Raw genomic sequence first — 15,650 nt, 5'->3', positions numbered from 1 at the left:
CCTAGAGGCGGGAAAGTTGGTAATGGGTGGAGACTTTAATACGGTGCTGGACCCAGGGCTGGACAGATCGAGGTCCAGGACCGGAAGGAGGCCGGCTGCAGCTAGGGTGCTTAAGGATTTTATGGTACAGATGGGAGGAGTAGATCCCTGGAGATTTAGTAGACCTAGGAGTAAGGAGTTTTCGTTTTTCTCCTATGTACATAAAGTATTTTCAGAAATAGATTTTTTTGTTTTGGGAAGGGCACTGATCCCAAAGGTGACGGGGACGGAGTACACGGCTATAGCCATCTCGGATCATGCTCCACACTGGGTGGACCTGGAGATAGGGGAAGAAAAACAACAGCTTCCACCCTGGAGAATGGACATGGGATTATTGGCAGATGAGGGGGTGTGTTTAAGGGTGAGGGGGTGTATTGAAAGGTACTTGGAAATTAATGATAATGGGAAGGTACAGGTGGGAGTGGTCTGGGAGGCACTGAAGGCAGTGGTTAGAGGGGAGCTGATATCTATTAGGGCACATAAAGGAAAGCAGGAGGGTAGGGAAAGGGAGCGGTTGTTGAAAGAACTGCTGAGGGTGGACAGACAATACGCGGAGGCACCGGAGGAGGGACTATACAGGGAAAGGCAAAGGCTACATATAGAGTTTGACTTGTTGACTACGGGTAAGGCAGAGGCACAATGGAAGAAGGCACAGGGTGTACAGTACGAATATGGGGAGAAGGCGAGTAGGTTGTTGGCCCACCAACTGAGGAAAAGGGGAGCAGCGAGGGAGATATGGGGGGGTGAGAGATGAGGAGGGGGAGATGGAGCGGGGAGCGGAGAGAGTGAATGGAGTGTTCAAGGCATTTTATGAAAGATTATATGAAGCGCAGCCCCCGGACGGGAAGGAGAGAATGATGTGCTTTCTGGGTCAGCTGGAATTTCCTAAGGTGGAGGAACAGGAGAGAGTGGGGCTGGGAGCACAGATTGAGCCGGAGGAAGTAGTGAAAGGGATTGGAAGCATGCAGGCGGGGAAGGCCCCAGGACCAGACGGATTCCCAGTTGAATTCTATAAGAAATATTTGGACTTGCTGGCCCCGCTACTGATGAGAACCTTTAATGAGGCGAGGGAAAGGGGGCAGCTGCCCCCGACTATGTCAGAGGCAACGATATCGCTCCTCCTAAAGAAGGAAAAAGACCCGCTGCAATGCGGGTCGTACAGGCCCATTTCCCTCCTGAATGTGGATGCTAAGATCCTGGCCAAGGTAATGGCAATGAGGATAGAGGATTGTGTCCCGGGGGTGGTCCATGAGGACCAAACTGGGTTTGTGAAGGAGAGACAGCTAAATACAAATATACGGAGGCTGCTAGGGGTAATGATGATGCCCCCACCAGAGGGGGAAGCGGAGATAGTGGTGGCGATGGATGCCGAGAAAGCATTTGATAGAGTGGAGTGGGATTATTTGTGGGAGGTGTTGAGGAGATTTGGCTTTGGGGACGGGTATATCAGGTGGGTACAGTTGCTGTATAGGGCCCCGATGGCGAGCGTGGTCACGAATGGACGGTGGTCTGACTACTTTCGGCTCAATAGAGGGACGAGGCAGGGATGTCCTCTGTCCCCGTTATTGTTTGCACTGGCGATTGAACCCCTGGCCATGGCACTGAGGGGTTCCAGGGAGTGGAGGGTAGTACTTCGGGGGGGAGAGGAACACCGGGTATCTCTATATGCGGACGATTTGTTGCTATATGTGGCGGACCCGGCGGAGGGGATGCCAGAGATAATGCGGATACTTGGGGAGTTTGGGGATTTTTCAGGGTATAAACTGAACATGGGGAAAAGTGAGTTATTTGTGGTGCACCCGGGGGAGCAGAGCAGAGCAGAGAGATAGAGGATTTACCGTTGAGGAAGGTAACAAGGGACTTCCGGTACCTGGGGACCCAGATAGCCAAAAATTGGGGTACATTACATAGGCTTAATTTAACACGGTTGGTGGAGCAGATGGAGGAGGATTTCAAGAGATAGAACATGGTGTCCCTGTCATTGGCAGGTAGGGTGCAGGCGGTTAAAATATTGGTCCTCCCGAGATTCCTTTTTGTGTTCCAGTGCCTCCCGGTGGTGATCACGAAGGCTTTTTTAAAAAGAATTGAGAAGAGCATTATGAGTTTTGTGTGGGCTGGGAAGACCCCGAGAGTGAGGCGGGGATTCTTGCAGCGTAGTAGGGACAGTGGGGGGCTGGCCCTACCGAGCCTAAGTGAGTACTACTGGGCCGCCAATGTTACAATGGGGAGGGACGGGAGCTTTGGTGCGGTACCCGATAAGAAACAATCATAGGTTCGTCCCGGGGAGAATGGATGGGGGATTTGGAGCATGGCAAAGAGCTGGGGTAGTACAATTAAGAGATCTATTTGTAGATGGGACGTTTGCGAGTTTGGGAGCGCTGACGGAGAAATATGGGTTGCCCCAAGGGAATGCATTTCGGTATATGCAATTGAGGGCTTTTGTGAGGCAACAGGTGAGGGAATTCCCACAGCTCCCGACGCAGGAAGTGCAGGATAGAGTGATCTCAGAGACATGGGTGGGGGACGGTAAGGTAGCGGACATATACAGGGAGATGAGGGACGAGGGGGAGATCATGGTAGATGAGCTGAAAGGGAAATGGGAAGACGAACTGGGGGAGGAGATTGAGGAGGGGCTGTGGGCGGATGCCCTACGTAGGGTAAACTCATCGTCCTCGTGTGCCAGGCTACGCCTGATACAATTCAAGGTGCTACACAGGGCGCATATGACTGGAGCACGGCTTAGTAAATTTTTGGGGGTAGAGGATAGGTGTGCGAGATGCTCGAGAGGCCCAGCGAATCACACCCACATGTTCTGGTCATGCCCGGTACTACAGGGGTTCTGGGTGGGGGTGGCAAAGGTGCTTTCGAAGGTGGTGGGGGTCCGGGTCGAACCAAGCTGGGGGTTGGCTATATTTGGGGTTGCAGAAGAGCCAGGAGTGCAGGAGCCGAGAGAGGCTGACGTGTTGGCCTTTGCGTCCCTTGTAGCCCGGCGCAGGATATTGTTAACGTGGACGGAAGCTAAGCCCCCGGGGGTGGAGACCTGGATAAACAATATGGCAGGGTTCATAAAGTTAGAACGGATTAAGTTCGTGTTAAGGGGTTCGGCTCAGGGGTTCACCAGGCGGTGGCAACCGTTCGTCGACTACCTCACAGAAAGATAGAGGGAATGGAAAAGAAGTAGATAACAGCAGCAACCGAGGGGGGGGGGGGGGAATCGGACAGACTCTCAGGGATGTTATTGTACATGTATAGGTATTTGGTATATGTAATTGTATATTGGACTGTTGGATTGTAATTTTGGAGAGTATTTATTTTGGACAAGGCAGTTGCCATTTAGTTTTGTTTTTCTTTTGTTTTTGTTTATATATATATATTATTTATTTATTTGTTTAGAACTGGCCACGTCTATTTATATTGCTTTATTGTTGTGTAAAAGAAACACTACGTATTGTTATGTTTGGCCAAAAAGCTCGAATAAAATATATATATTTTTTAAAAGTGTTATCATAATCATGTAAAACACCCACGTGGTGAACAAGTCAATTTAGTTATGAGTTAACAAGAGAATGGAGCACCATCACAATGAAACAACATGCATTTAAATGTCAGCCTTTAGTAGAGGTAAGTGGACAACAAGCAGGAGTTGAAACAATTACATTCGGCGACTAGAAGTTTGGTTGAGGAGGAAGTTTAGTATTCAGAGTGTAGGTTCGGACACCCTTTCTATCATAGCAATATGGAAAACTCAATGTGATTTGCCCAAAATTTAGTATGTACATCATTATTAAGTAGGTTCCCACCAGAATTGAGGATGAATTTAAGCAGAATGTATTGCTGTGGTAACCTACAAGGCCAATTAAATTTTTCAAGACGAGTATTGATAGACGGTAGCACAATGGTTAGCATTGCTGCCTCACAGTGCCAGGGATTCGGGTTCAATTCCCGCTTTGGGTCACAGTCTTTGTGTTCTCCTTGCGTCTGCGTGGGTTTTCCCTGGATGCTCCTGTTTCCTCCCACTTCCAAAGTCATGCGGGTTAGGTAGATTGACCATGACAAATTGTCTTACTGTCCAGGGATATGCAGATTAGGTTACGGGGATAGGTCAGGGTGGACAGGGGAGTGGATATGAATAGAGTGCTCTTTTGAAGAGTCCGTGCAGATTTGATGGGCCGAATGGCCTCCTTCTGCATTGTAGAGATTCTATGATTCTTTGATTTTTGCTTGATAAGGATATCAGGGGATGTGGAGAAGAGGTAGGTAAATTAGGTTGAATACAGCCATGTTTTAATAGAATGGCAGAACAGGCTGAAGTAAATGTGTACCTGCCAGAAAGACAAGTTCTTTTAAAATTTTATTTACATGATTTTGTTCTTTCAATCTAACAGGCCACATACACATTCATACAATAAAAAATAATATATTTAATTTCTTTACTCTTTCTAATCTTTGTTACTCCTACTTTGTTTCTCATATTCAAGCATACAAAGTGGCAAAGATTAGGGGGAGACTAGAGGACTGGGAAATCTTTAGGGGGTAACAGAAAGCTACTAAAAAAAACTATAAAGAAGAGTAAGATAGATTATGAGAGTAAACTTGCTCAGAATATAAAAACAGATAGTAAAAGTTTCTACACATATATAAAACAAAAAAGAGTGGCTACGGTAAATATTGGTCCTTTAGAGGATGAGAAGGGAAATTTAATAATGGGAGATGAGAAATGGCTGAGGAACTGAACTGGTTTTTTGGGTCGGTCTTCACATGGAAGATACAAATAACATGCCAGTGACTGTTGGAAATGAGGCTATGACAGGTGAGGACTTTGTGATGATTGTTATCACTAAGGAGGTAGTGATGGGCAAGCTAATGGGGCTAAAGGTAGACAAGTCTCCTGGCCCTGATGGAATGCATCCCAGAGTGCTAAAAGAGATGGCTAGGGAAATTGCAAATGCACTAGTGATAATTTACCAAACTTTACTAGACTCTGGGGTGGTCCCAGCGGATTGGAAATTAGCAAACGTGACACCACTGTTTAAAAAGAAGGTAGGCAGAAAGTGGGTAATTATAGGCCAGTGAGCTTAACTTAGGTAGTAGGGAAGATGCTGGAATCTATCATCAAGGAAGAAATAGCGAGGCATCTGGATGGAAATTGTCCCATTGGGCAGACGCAGCATGGGTTCATAAAGGGCAGGCCATGCCTAACTAATTTAGTGGAATTTTTTGAGGACATTGGTAGATAACGGGGAGCCAATGGATGTGGTATATCTGGATTTCCAGAAAGCTTTTGACAAGCCACACAATAGGTTGCTGCATAAGATAAAGATGCATGGCTGTGGTATTCTAGGTATTACGGTACCTAATAGGCTAAAGCACCATTGGTGGAAACTGTTATGCTTTCTATTGGTTAGAATGTATGATAGCTCTGCCCTGCTAGGCGGGGTATAAGAACCCGTGCCGCCCCAGCAGCCTTCATTCTGTACCTGAGCTTCTGGGGGAAACATCTAGCTTATTAAAGCCTTCAGTTGGACTACAACTTCGCTTTAGTGGTCATTGATCGTGCATCAATTTAATAAGCTAGTTTTTTAAGAAGAAAGGATGGAGCTCCGAATCAAGCCGGAGTGTCTGCAACTTAGCCCCCATGCAGCGAACTCAGCGGTAATCTTTAAGCACTGGCTGGCGTGCTTTAAAGGGTATCTCGGGACGGTCGAAAAAGCAACCACAGGAGAGCAGAAACTGCACGTCCTGCACTCAAAGGTGAGCCCGGAGATTTACACCCTCATCGAGGAAGCGAAAGACTTCAATGCAGCAATAGAGCTGCTAAAAGGACACTATATTCGCCCGGTAAACCAGGTCTACGCCCGGCACCTGCTTGCAACAAGGCGACAAACCCCTGAGGAATCGCTGGAGGAATTCTACCGTGCACTCCTGGTGTTGGAGAGAAGCTGCAGCTGCCCGCATGTTTCGGCGAGCGAACACACGGAACTCTTAGTCCGGGACGCTTTCGTGGCAGGTATGCTATCTTCACAAATCCACCAGCGTCTGTTAGAAAAGGACACCCTGGGTCTCAGGGAGGCACGGGCCCTTGCAGGCTCCCTGGACATGGCCTCCAGGAACGCCTGCGCTTACGTTCCCGACTGCACGGCAGCCCCCTGGGCAGCGTGGAACCCCTCCGCGGCCGACCCCTAGACTTCCCCCACAGGCCTGCGCTGCAAGGCGGCCTGGCAACCCCGAGGGGCCCCGCTGCCACTTATGCGGGCAGGCCAAGCACCCCCGCCAGCGCTGCCCGGCCCGCGCATCCACCTGCAAGGGATGCAGCAAAAAGGGCCATTTCGTGGGGGTATGCCAGGCCCGTGCGGTTGCTGCGGTCTCCGGCGGCGAATGCGGACCGCAACCACAAACTTCTCCACAGGCCCCGTGTGGCCAGCGGTCGCCGCCATCTTCATATTCCAGGGCCACGTGCGGACCCCGGGCGTCGCCATCTTGTTCCACGGATGCCATGTTGGAGGGATGGGCGCCGCCATTTTGTGCACCCCCAGCCATGTGCGACCAATGGGAGCCGCCATCTTGGATGAACCCCCAGGACCCCAGCTCGGCTGACCACGCACTGCCCAAAGAGACCTCTCAACTGCTGCGATTAGCCTCAGTGACTCTGGATCAGTCTCGGCCTAGAACACTCTCAACTGCTACGACGACCGTATTCATCAACGGGCACGAGACCTCCTGCCTAGTCGACTCTGGGAGCACGGAGAGCTTCATACACCCTGACACAGTAAGGCGCTGTTCTCTCCTCATCCACCCCGTTAATCAAAAAATCTCCCTGGCTTCAGGTTCACACTCAGTGGAGATAAAGGGGTTTTGTGTAACAAACCTCACAGTCCAGGGAAGGGAGTTCAAAAATTTCCGTCTCTACGTCCTTCCCCACCTCTGCGCGGCTACACTCCTGGGTTTGGACTTCCAGTGTAACCTTCAAATTCGGCGGCCCTATACCCCCCCCCCTTACTGTCTGCGGCCTCACGACCCTTAAGGTCGACCCGCCTTCCCTGTTTGCGAACCTCACCCCGGATTGCAAACCCGTCGCCACCGGGAGCAGACGCTACAGTGCCCAGGACCGGATCTTTATTAGGTCAGAGGTCCAAATGCTACTGAGGGAATTGTTCATTAATGCCTGTAACAGCCCCTGGAGAGCTCAAGTAGTGGTGGTAAAGACCGGGGAGAAGCATAGGATGGTCATCGACTACAGTCAGACCATCAACAGGTTTACGCAGCTGGACGCCTACCCTCTCACCCGCATATCCGACCTGGTAAACAGGATCGCGCATTATAACGTCTTCTCCACGGTGGATCTCAAGTCCGTCTACTACCAGCTTCCCATCCGTACTAGTGACCACAAATACACTGCCTTCGAGGCAGATGGGCGGCTCTATCACTTCTTAAGGGTTCCCTTCGGTGTCACCAACGGGGTCTCGGTCTTCCAGCGCGAGATGGACCGAATGGTCGACTGGTACGGTTTACGGGCAACATTCCCGTATCTCAATAATGTCACCACCTGCGGCCATGACCAACAGGACCATGACACCAACCTCCGAAAATTTCTCCAGACCGCTAAAATCCTTAACCTTACATCCAACAAGGATAAATGCGTGTTTAGCACCGACCACCTAGCCATCCTCGGCTACGTAGTGCGAAATGGAGTTATAGGCCCTGACCCTGAATACATGCACCCCCTTATGGAGTTCCCCCTCCCTCACTGCTCCAAGGCCCTGGAACATTGCCTAGGGCTTTTTAGCTACTACGCCCAGTGGGTCCCCAACTACGGACAAGGCCCGTCATCTGATCCAATCCACAGCTTTTCCCCTGTCGATAGAGGCCTGCCAGGCCTTCAGACGCATCAAAGCAGACATTTGCAAAGGCCACGATGCACGCCATCGATAAGTCCCTCCCCTTCCAGGTCGAGAGCGATGCGTCTGACGTAGCTCTGGCGGCCACCCTCAACCAAGCGGGCAGACCCGTGGCCTTATTCTCTCGTACCCTCCATGCTTCCGAAATCCGCCACTCCTCAGTCGAAAAGGAGGCCCAGGCCATAGTGGAAGCTGTGCGGCACTGGAGGCATTACCTGACCGGCAGGAGATTCTCTCTCCTCACGGACCAACGGTCAGTGGCCTTCATGTTCGATAATGCACAGCGGGGCAAGATTAAGAACGACAAGATCTTGCGGTGGAGGATCGAACTCTCCACCTTCAATTACGAGATCTTGTATCGTCCCGGGAAGCTGGACGAGCCTCATGATGCCCTATCCCGTGGCACTTGTGCCACCGCACAAGTAGACTGCCTCCGAGCCCTCCACGAGGACCTCTGCCACCCGGGAGTCACCCGGTTCTTCCATTTTGTTAAGTCCCGGAACCTGCCTTACTCCATCGAGGAGGTCAGGACTGTCACCAGGGACTGCCGAATCTGCGCGGAGTGCAAACCGCACTTCTACCGGCCAGAGAGGGCGCATCTGATAAAGGCTTCCCATCCCTTTGAACGCCTCAACATGGACTTCAAAGGCCCCCTCCCCTCCACCGACCGCAACACGTATTTCCTGAACGTGATTGATGAGTACTCCCGGTTCCCATTCGCCATCCCCTGCCCGGACATGACCACAACCACCGTCATCAAGGCACTCCAAACTATTTTTACACTGTTTGGTTTCCCTGCATACATCCACAGTGATAGGGGATCCTCCTTTATGAGCGACGAGCTGCGCCAGTTCCTGCTTAGCAAAGGCATCGCCTCGAGCAGGACGACCAGCTACAACCCCTGGGGAAACGGGCAGGTAAAAAGGGAGAACGGAACGGTCTGGAAGACCGTCCTGCTGGCCCTTCGGTCCAGGAATCTCCCAGTCTCCCGCTGGCAAGAAGTCCTCCCAGTGGCCCTGCACTCCATTCGGTCACTGCTATGTACTACCACGAACCAGACACCTCATGAACGTCTCATTGTTTTCCCCAGGAGGTCCTCCTCGGGGACCTCGCTCCCAACCTGGCTAGCAACACCCGGAACCGACCTGCTGCAGAAACATGCGAGGGCGCACAAGTCGGACCCGCTGGTCGAAAGGGTCCACCTGCTGCATGCCAACCCCCAGTACGCCTACGTAGTGTTCCCCGACGGACGCCAAGATACAGTCTCCCTCCGGGACCTGGCGCCCACCGGAGCCCCACGTGCGCCCGAGCCACTGCCCCCACCCCCCCCCCCACCCCACCGTACCTGACCGGAGGGTCAGTACTGCCGCCAGAACCCCGACCCCGAGCCGAGCAGGCACTGACGCCCCCTATAGGCGCCCCTTTCTTCTGCCCATCTTTCGACCTTACAGCGCCGCCTACGGGTGACAAAACTGCCTGGGAGGAAGACACCACGTTCCCGGAGTCACTACTGCCGGGGCCCTCACCAGGATCGCCGCCGAAACTTAGACGCTCCAGTAGGACGACCAGGCCGCCCGATCGTCTGATTGCAGCACCATGAAGAAAATTAACAACGCAAGAACTTTCTCCGCAACCCTCAATAGCATGGTACCTGCAATACCTGGTCCTACCATGAAAAGGCGACAGTAATACTGGCCATCACCCCTTTTTAACTGGCTCTTTTTTTAACAGGGGGTGAATGTGGTAATACCAGGTATTGCGGTACCAGAGAGAGGAATAACCATTGGCGAGACCACGGGGTCTACCATTGGGCAATGTACATAGCCCCGCCCTGAGAAGCGGGGTATAAGAACCAATGCCATCCCAGCAGCCTTCACTTCTGTAACTTCGCTGCTGGGTACAGTTCTATCTGATTAAAGCTGAATCGATATGACTCCACGTGGACTCAAGTGTATTGATTGTGTATCACATACACAGTGATAGGGGGTCCTCCTTTATGAGCGACGAACCGTCAATTCCTGCTCAGCAAGGGCATCGCCTCGAGCAGGATGACCAGTTACAAGCCCCCGGGGTAACGGACAGGTAGAGAGGGAGAACGGAACGGTCTGGAAGACCGTCCTACTGACCCTACGGTCCAGGAACCTCCCAGTCTCCCGCTGGCAAGAAGTCCTCCCGGATGCCCTTCACGCCATCCGGTCACTGCTTTGTACGACCACGAATCAGACACCTGACGAGCGTCTCCTTATCTTCCCTAGGAAGTTCTCCTCTCGGACCTCGCTCCCGACCTGGCTGGCAGCACCCGGACCCATCCTGCTCCGAAAACACGTGCGGGCTCACAAGTCGGACCCGTTGGTCGAGAGGGTCCATCTGCTCCATGCTAACCCCCAGTACGCCTATGTGGCGTACCCCGATGGCCGACAAGATACGGTCTCCCTACCGGACCTGGCGCCCACCGGAACCCCACGCACATCCCAGCCATCAGTCCCACCCTCCACCGCAGCACCTTACAGGAGGATCGGTCCTTCCGCTGGCCCCATCTAGGCCAACCCCGCCGCCCCCCCCGCGGACGCTCCCTTTCCAGGTCAGCCGTTTTCCCCATCAGCGCCATCTAGGGGTGCCGAAGCTGCCATGGAGATCGAAGCCATGCTCCCGGAGTCACAGACGCCCGAGCCTCCATCGGAGTCACCACCGAAGCTCCGACGATCACAGAGGACGGCCAGGGCCCCCGATCGACTGATTGCTTCATTTTAATTGTAAACTGTAAATATAAACCATCAAATGTACATAGCTATCAGAATTTTAAATAGTTACTAAACACCGTACGGTATTACGGTACCTCCATAACTAATTTTACCACGTTGCCATGTTTTGTAGTTTCAGGCCACCACCCCCGCCGGACTCTCTTTTTAACAGGGGGTGAATGTGGTATTATAGGTATTACGGTACCTGATAGGCTAAAACACCATTGGTGGAAACTGTATGCTTTCTATTGGTTAGAATGTATGATAGCTCCGCCCTGCTAGGCGGGGTATAAGAACCCGTGCCGCCCCAGCAGCCTTCATTCTGTACTGAGCTGCTGGGGGAAACATCTAGCTTATTAAAACCTTCAGTTGGACTACAACCCCACTTTAGTGGTCATTGATCGTGCATCAATGGCATTAAGGGTAAAGTAGTAGCATGGATAGAGGATTGGTTAATTAATAGAAAACAAAGAGTGGGGATTAATGGGTGTTTCTCTGGTTGGCAATCAGTAGCTAGTGGTGTCCCTCAGGGATCAGTGTTGGGCCCACAATTGTTCACAATTTACATAGATGATTTGGAGTTGGGGATCAAGTGCAATGTGTCACAAGTTTGCAGACAACACTAAGATGAGTGGTAAAGCAAAAAGTGCAGAGGATACCAGAAGTCTGCAGAGGGATTAGAATAGGTTAAGTGAATGGGCTAGGGTCTGGCAGATGGAATACAATGTTGACAAATGTGAGGTTATCCATTTTAGTAGGAATAACAGCAAAATGGATTATTATTTAAATGATAAAATATTAAAACATGCTGCTGTGCAGAGAGACCTGGGTGTGCTAGTGCATGAGTCGCAAAAAGTTGGTGTACAGGTGCAACAGGTGATTAAGAAGGCAAATGGAGTTTTGTCCTTCATTGCTAGAGGAATGGAGTTTAAGACTAGGGAGGTTATGCTGCAATTGTATAAGGTGTTAGTGAGGCCACACCTGGAGTATTGTGTTCAGTTTTGGTCTCCTTACTTGAGAAAGGATGTACTGGCACTGGAGGGTGTGCAGAGGAGATTCACTAGGTTAATCCCAGAGTTGAAAGGGTTGATTACGAGGAGAGGTTGAGTAGACTGGGACTGTACTCGTTGGAATTGAGAAGGATGCGGGAGAATCTTATAGAAACATATAAAATTATGAAGGGAATAGATAGGAAAGATGCAGGCAGGTTGTTTCCACTGTCGGATGAAAGTAGAACTAGGGGGCATAACCTCAAAATAAGGGCAAGTAGATTTAGGACTGAGCTTAGGAGGAACTTCTTCACCCAAAGGGTTGTGAATCTATGGAATTCCTTGCCCAGTGAAGCAGTTGAGGCGCCTTCATTAAATGTTTTTAAGATAAAGATAGATAGTTTTTTGAAGAATTAAGGGTTGTGGTGTGCGGGCCGGAAAGTGGAGCTGAGTCCACAAAAGATCAGCCATGATTTAATTGAATGGCGGAGCAGGCTCGAGGGGCCAGATGGCCTACTCCTGCTCCTATTCTTATGTTCTTATGTTCTTATTTCAGATTTACTATGTTAAAGGGGTCAATGGAGGTTATGAGGATGCAATGGAGACACCCAGACAACAGGTACAACTTCCCACAAGGTGATAATCAGAAAAGTATTCTTTAATGATTACCTTTAATTTCTCTACAGTAAAGCAATTTATTATTCTATCTCTTAAATATATTCAAGGTTTCTATTTGTTCCTTGTCCAAAGAAGAACTGGAGAAAATGATCAAAAAGCTCCTAAAGGCAACCAGCAGTGAGTATTATGCGTACACTTACACAACTTGCCTTAAAGGAAGGTTATATAAATTAAAGAATTTGCATATCATTTGCCTAGGATTATATTTAAGAAAAAAACTGTCAGAAATGTACTGCACACAATGCCAAACATTCAGTCCTTTGAAAGTAATAATAATAATCTTTATTGTCACAAATAGGCTTACATTAACACTGCAATGAAGTTACTGTGAAAAGCCCCTACTCGCCACAATCCGGCACCTGTTCGGGTACACAGAGAGAATTCAGAATGTCCAAATTACCTAACAGCACGTCTTTCGGGACTTGTGGGAGGAAACCGGAGCACCCGGAGGCAATCCACACAGACACAGGGAGAACGTGCAGACTCCAGTGACCCAAGCCAGGCGCGGGGGACGACGACGGAGGGGCGGGGGGGAACCTGGCAAAGAGGCTGAATGGTGTATGTGTGAGAGTTAGTACGTGGGATTGAGTTAGAGAGTGTGCGGCGCTGAGGGACTGTGTGTGGTCGGGAGAGGGGGGAAAGTGATGGAGTGAGAGAGTGAACATGTTAGTGGGAGTGAGAGATGTGTGTGTCTGCCTTACTCCCTGTCTCCAGTTTCTCACTCTTTCTTGCCAGCACATACACACACCAACTCACATTGGGCGAGGGTGAGGGAGCACCTTGTGCCTGAGATTGAGTCTGATACACACAATCTGATGCTCTTGTATTCTGGTCATTTTTATTAATTACTCTTTTTTTAAACTTAACAATTTAATGCCATGACTTTACTGGAGAGGGGGATAAATAGATAGTGAGGAGACAGTTTTTAGGGGCGGGTGGGAGACATAAGTTTGGTCTAACCAAAGTTTGATTGGAGAAAATTCTGCTCATGCAGAACTTGATTTTGGACAAGGAAGGATGGTGCACGACTTCCGGTGGTGGCCATGGAGTGAATGGTCGGACACAGGACAGCTCCAGCTCAAAGGTGTAGATCCGAGCTCTTTTTAGCCGAAAACGGGAGAATTTTGACGGGAAGGTGTGGTGGAGAAGTTACCCTCGGGAGTGGCATGTCTGCTGGTTATCAGACCCGGCAGAAGAAGGTTAAAGACCTGGCCAAGGAACTGGGAGAGACCTGTGGTGCAGTAGCAATTAGGAAGATGGTGGAGGCAGAAGGGTCAGCGCAGGTTGGAAAACTCCAGGAGCAGCTGATGCCATTCATTAAAGAGGAATTTCGCCAACAAAGAAAGGAAATGCAGGAGACTGATCAAAAGCCATCAAGGGAGCGGTTTCACGCCTGAAAGGCTCGATGGAGAGAGTTGAGAAATGTTTGGAGGCACAGGGGTCGCAGATCCGGGAGATGGGAGAGGGTGATCTCTGAACACAGTGATCGGGTGGTGGCATTGGAGAAAGTGAGACGATGGTGGGAAGGAGAGGGGTCGGAATGGGTTAGGAAGGAAGAAGAGGGGAGGGGGGCTGTGTGTGTTAATGGTGACTATGGGTGAGCTTCCGGTTGCGGTGATGCACTGCTAAGCCGCACGTTTCGGCACCTCCCGTTCCAACGGACTTTTGGGCTCTTATCGGGAGCCCCAACGGAATTTTTTTTCGACCTAACCCAGTGTGGGGTGACGAAGGAAGGAGTCCCCCCGGGTGTGTATGGAAAGGAGCGGCGGTAGTGGCCAGATTGCGAAGGATCCTTTGGAGCAGCGGCAGAGAAGAGAAGGGAGAAGCAAGATGGCGGCGGATGGAGCCCAGATGGTATGGGGCCCGGACCAGCAGGAATTTCTCCGACGATGTGTGGAGGAGCTTAAGAAAGAGGTTCTGGCGCCGATGCTACTGGCAATCGAGGGACTGAAGGAAACACAAAAGGTCCAGGCGATGGAGCTCCGTGGAGTAAAGGCAACGGCAGCCGAGAATGAAGATGAGATACAGGGCCTGGTGGTAAAAACGGAGACACACGAGGCACTACACAAGAGGTGCATAGAAAGGCTGGAAGCCCTGGAGAACAGCTCGAGGAGGAAAAACCTACGGATTCTAGGTCTCCCCGAAGGAGCAGAGGGAGCTGATGTTGGGGCTTATGTGAGCACGATGCTCCATATGCTAATGGGAGCTGAGGCCCCAACGGGCCCCCTGGAAGTGGAGGGAACGTACCGGGTCCTCGTGAGAAGACCAAAGGCAGGTGAAACACCAAGAGCAATAGTGGTGAAGTTCCATCACTACAGGGATAGAGAGATGGTCCTGAGCTGGGCCAAGAAGGCACGGAGTAGCAAATGGGAGAATGCGGTGATACGTGTGTATCAGGACTGGAGTGCGGAGGTGGCGAGAAGGAGGGCGAGCTTTAACCGGGCCAAGGCGGTGCTCCATAGGAAGAAAATAAAATTTGGGATGCTACAGCCGGCGCGACTGTGGGTCACGCATCAGGGCAAGCACCACTACTTCGAGACGGCGGATGAGGCATGGACATTCATCCAAGAAGAGAAACTGGACTGGATTTGAGAGTTTAATGTTTGGAGAGAAGCAGCAAGGTGGTGGTACAGAAACGTAAAGTGAGGAGGGGAGGGCTATCGTATAGCAATGTTGGACGGGGAATTTTTCTCCCCCCGATGGGGGGGACACGAATAAATGTGGGCGCCGGTGGGAAAATGGACAGGGAAGGGGAATGAGGGAACTGCGCCATAGAGGGCGGGGCCGAGAGTAAAGCGCTGGTATTTTCCCGCGCTATGGAAATTATAGCGGGAAAACGGGCACAGGAAGGAAGGGAGCCCCATACGCAGGGAGGTCAAAGAGTGAACGGGGGAAGCCGAGGTCAGCCAGAGTTAGCTAACTTCCGGAAGCAATATGGGGGGAGTAATCAAGCTAGAGGGGGATCTAGCTGGGGGAGGTGGGGGGGGGGGGGGGGGAATTAACTGGGTTGCTGCTGCTGAATGCAAGGGGGAGCTGGTAAGAGATGAGGTGGTTGGGGCGGGAAGGCGCTGCCTGGGGGACAGACGGGTGCGCGGGACCTGGATGAGGAGATGGCCTAAAAAAGGGGATGGCTAGTCGACGAGGGCGGGGGGTGAATGGCCCCCCAATCCGGCTGATCACGTGGAATGTGAGAGGCTTAAATGGGCCGATTAAGAGGGCACGGGTGTTTGCGCACTTAAAGAGACTGAAGGCGGACGTAGTCATGCTCCAGGAGACGCACCTGAAGGTGGCGGATCAGGTTAGACTAA

General features: G+C 51.1%; 1 protein-coding gene across 1 annotated transcript in view; it reads left to right on the top strand.

Annotated features, from left to right (window-relative positions):
- Nucleotides 1-15,650, top strand: part of trmt13 (tRNA methyltransferase 13 homolog) — a 72,104-nt gene that overhangs the window by 30,704 nt on the left and 25,750 nt on the right. The window contains exons 4-5 of the mRNA XM_072511391.1: nucleotides 12,221-12,283; nucleotides 12,390-12,459. Coding sequence (XP_072367492.1) covers nucleotides 12,221-12,283; nucleotides 12,390-12,459 — 133 coding nt within the window. The remainder of the gene's footprint in view (nucleotides 1-12,220; nucleotides 12,284-12,389; nucleotides 12,460-15,650) is intronic.

Source organism: Scyliorhinus torazame, chromosome 7, assembly GCF_047496885.1.
Source record: "Scyliorhinus torazame isolate Kashiwa2021f chromosome 7, sScyTor2.1, whole genome shotgun sequence".
Taxonomy (NCBI): domain Eukaryota; kingdom Metazoa; phylum Chordata; class Chondrichthyes; order Carcharhiniformes; family Scyliorhinidae; genus Scyliorhinus; species Scyliorhinus torazame.
Note: the sequence above shows the minus strand (reverse complement) of the source record. Positions and strands in the feature narration are given on the sequence as shown.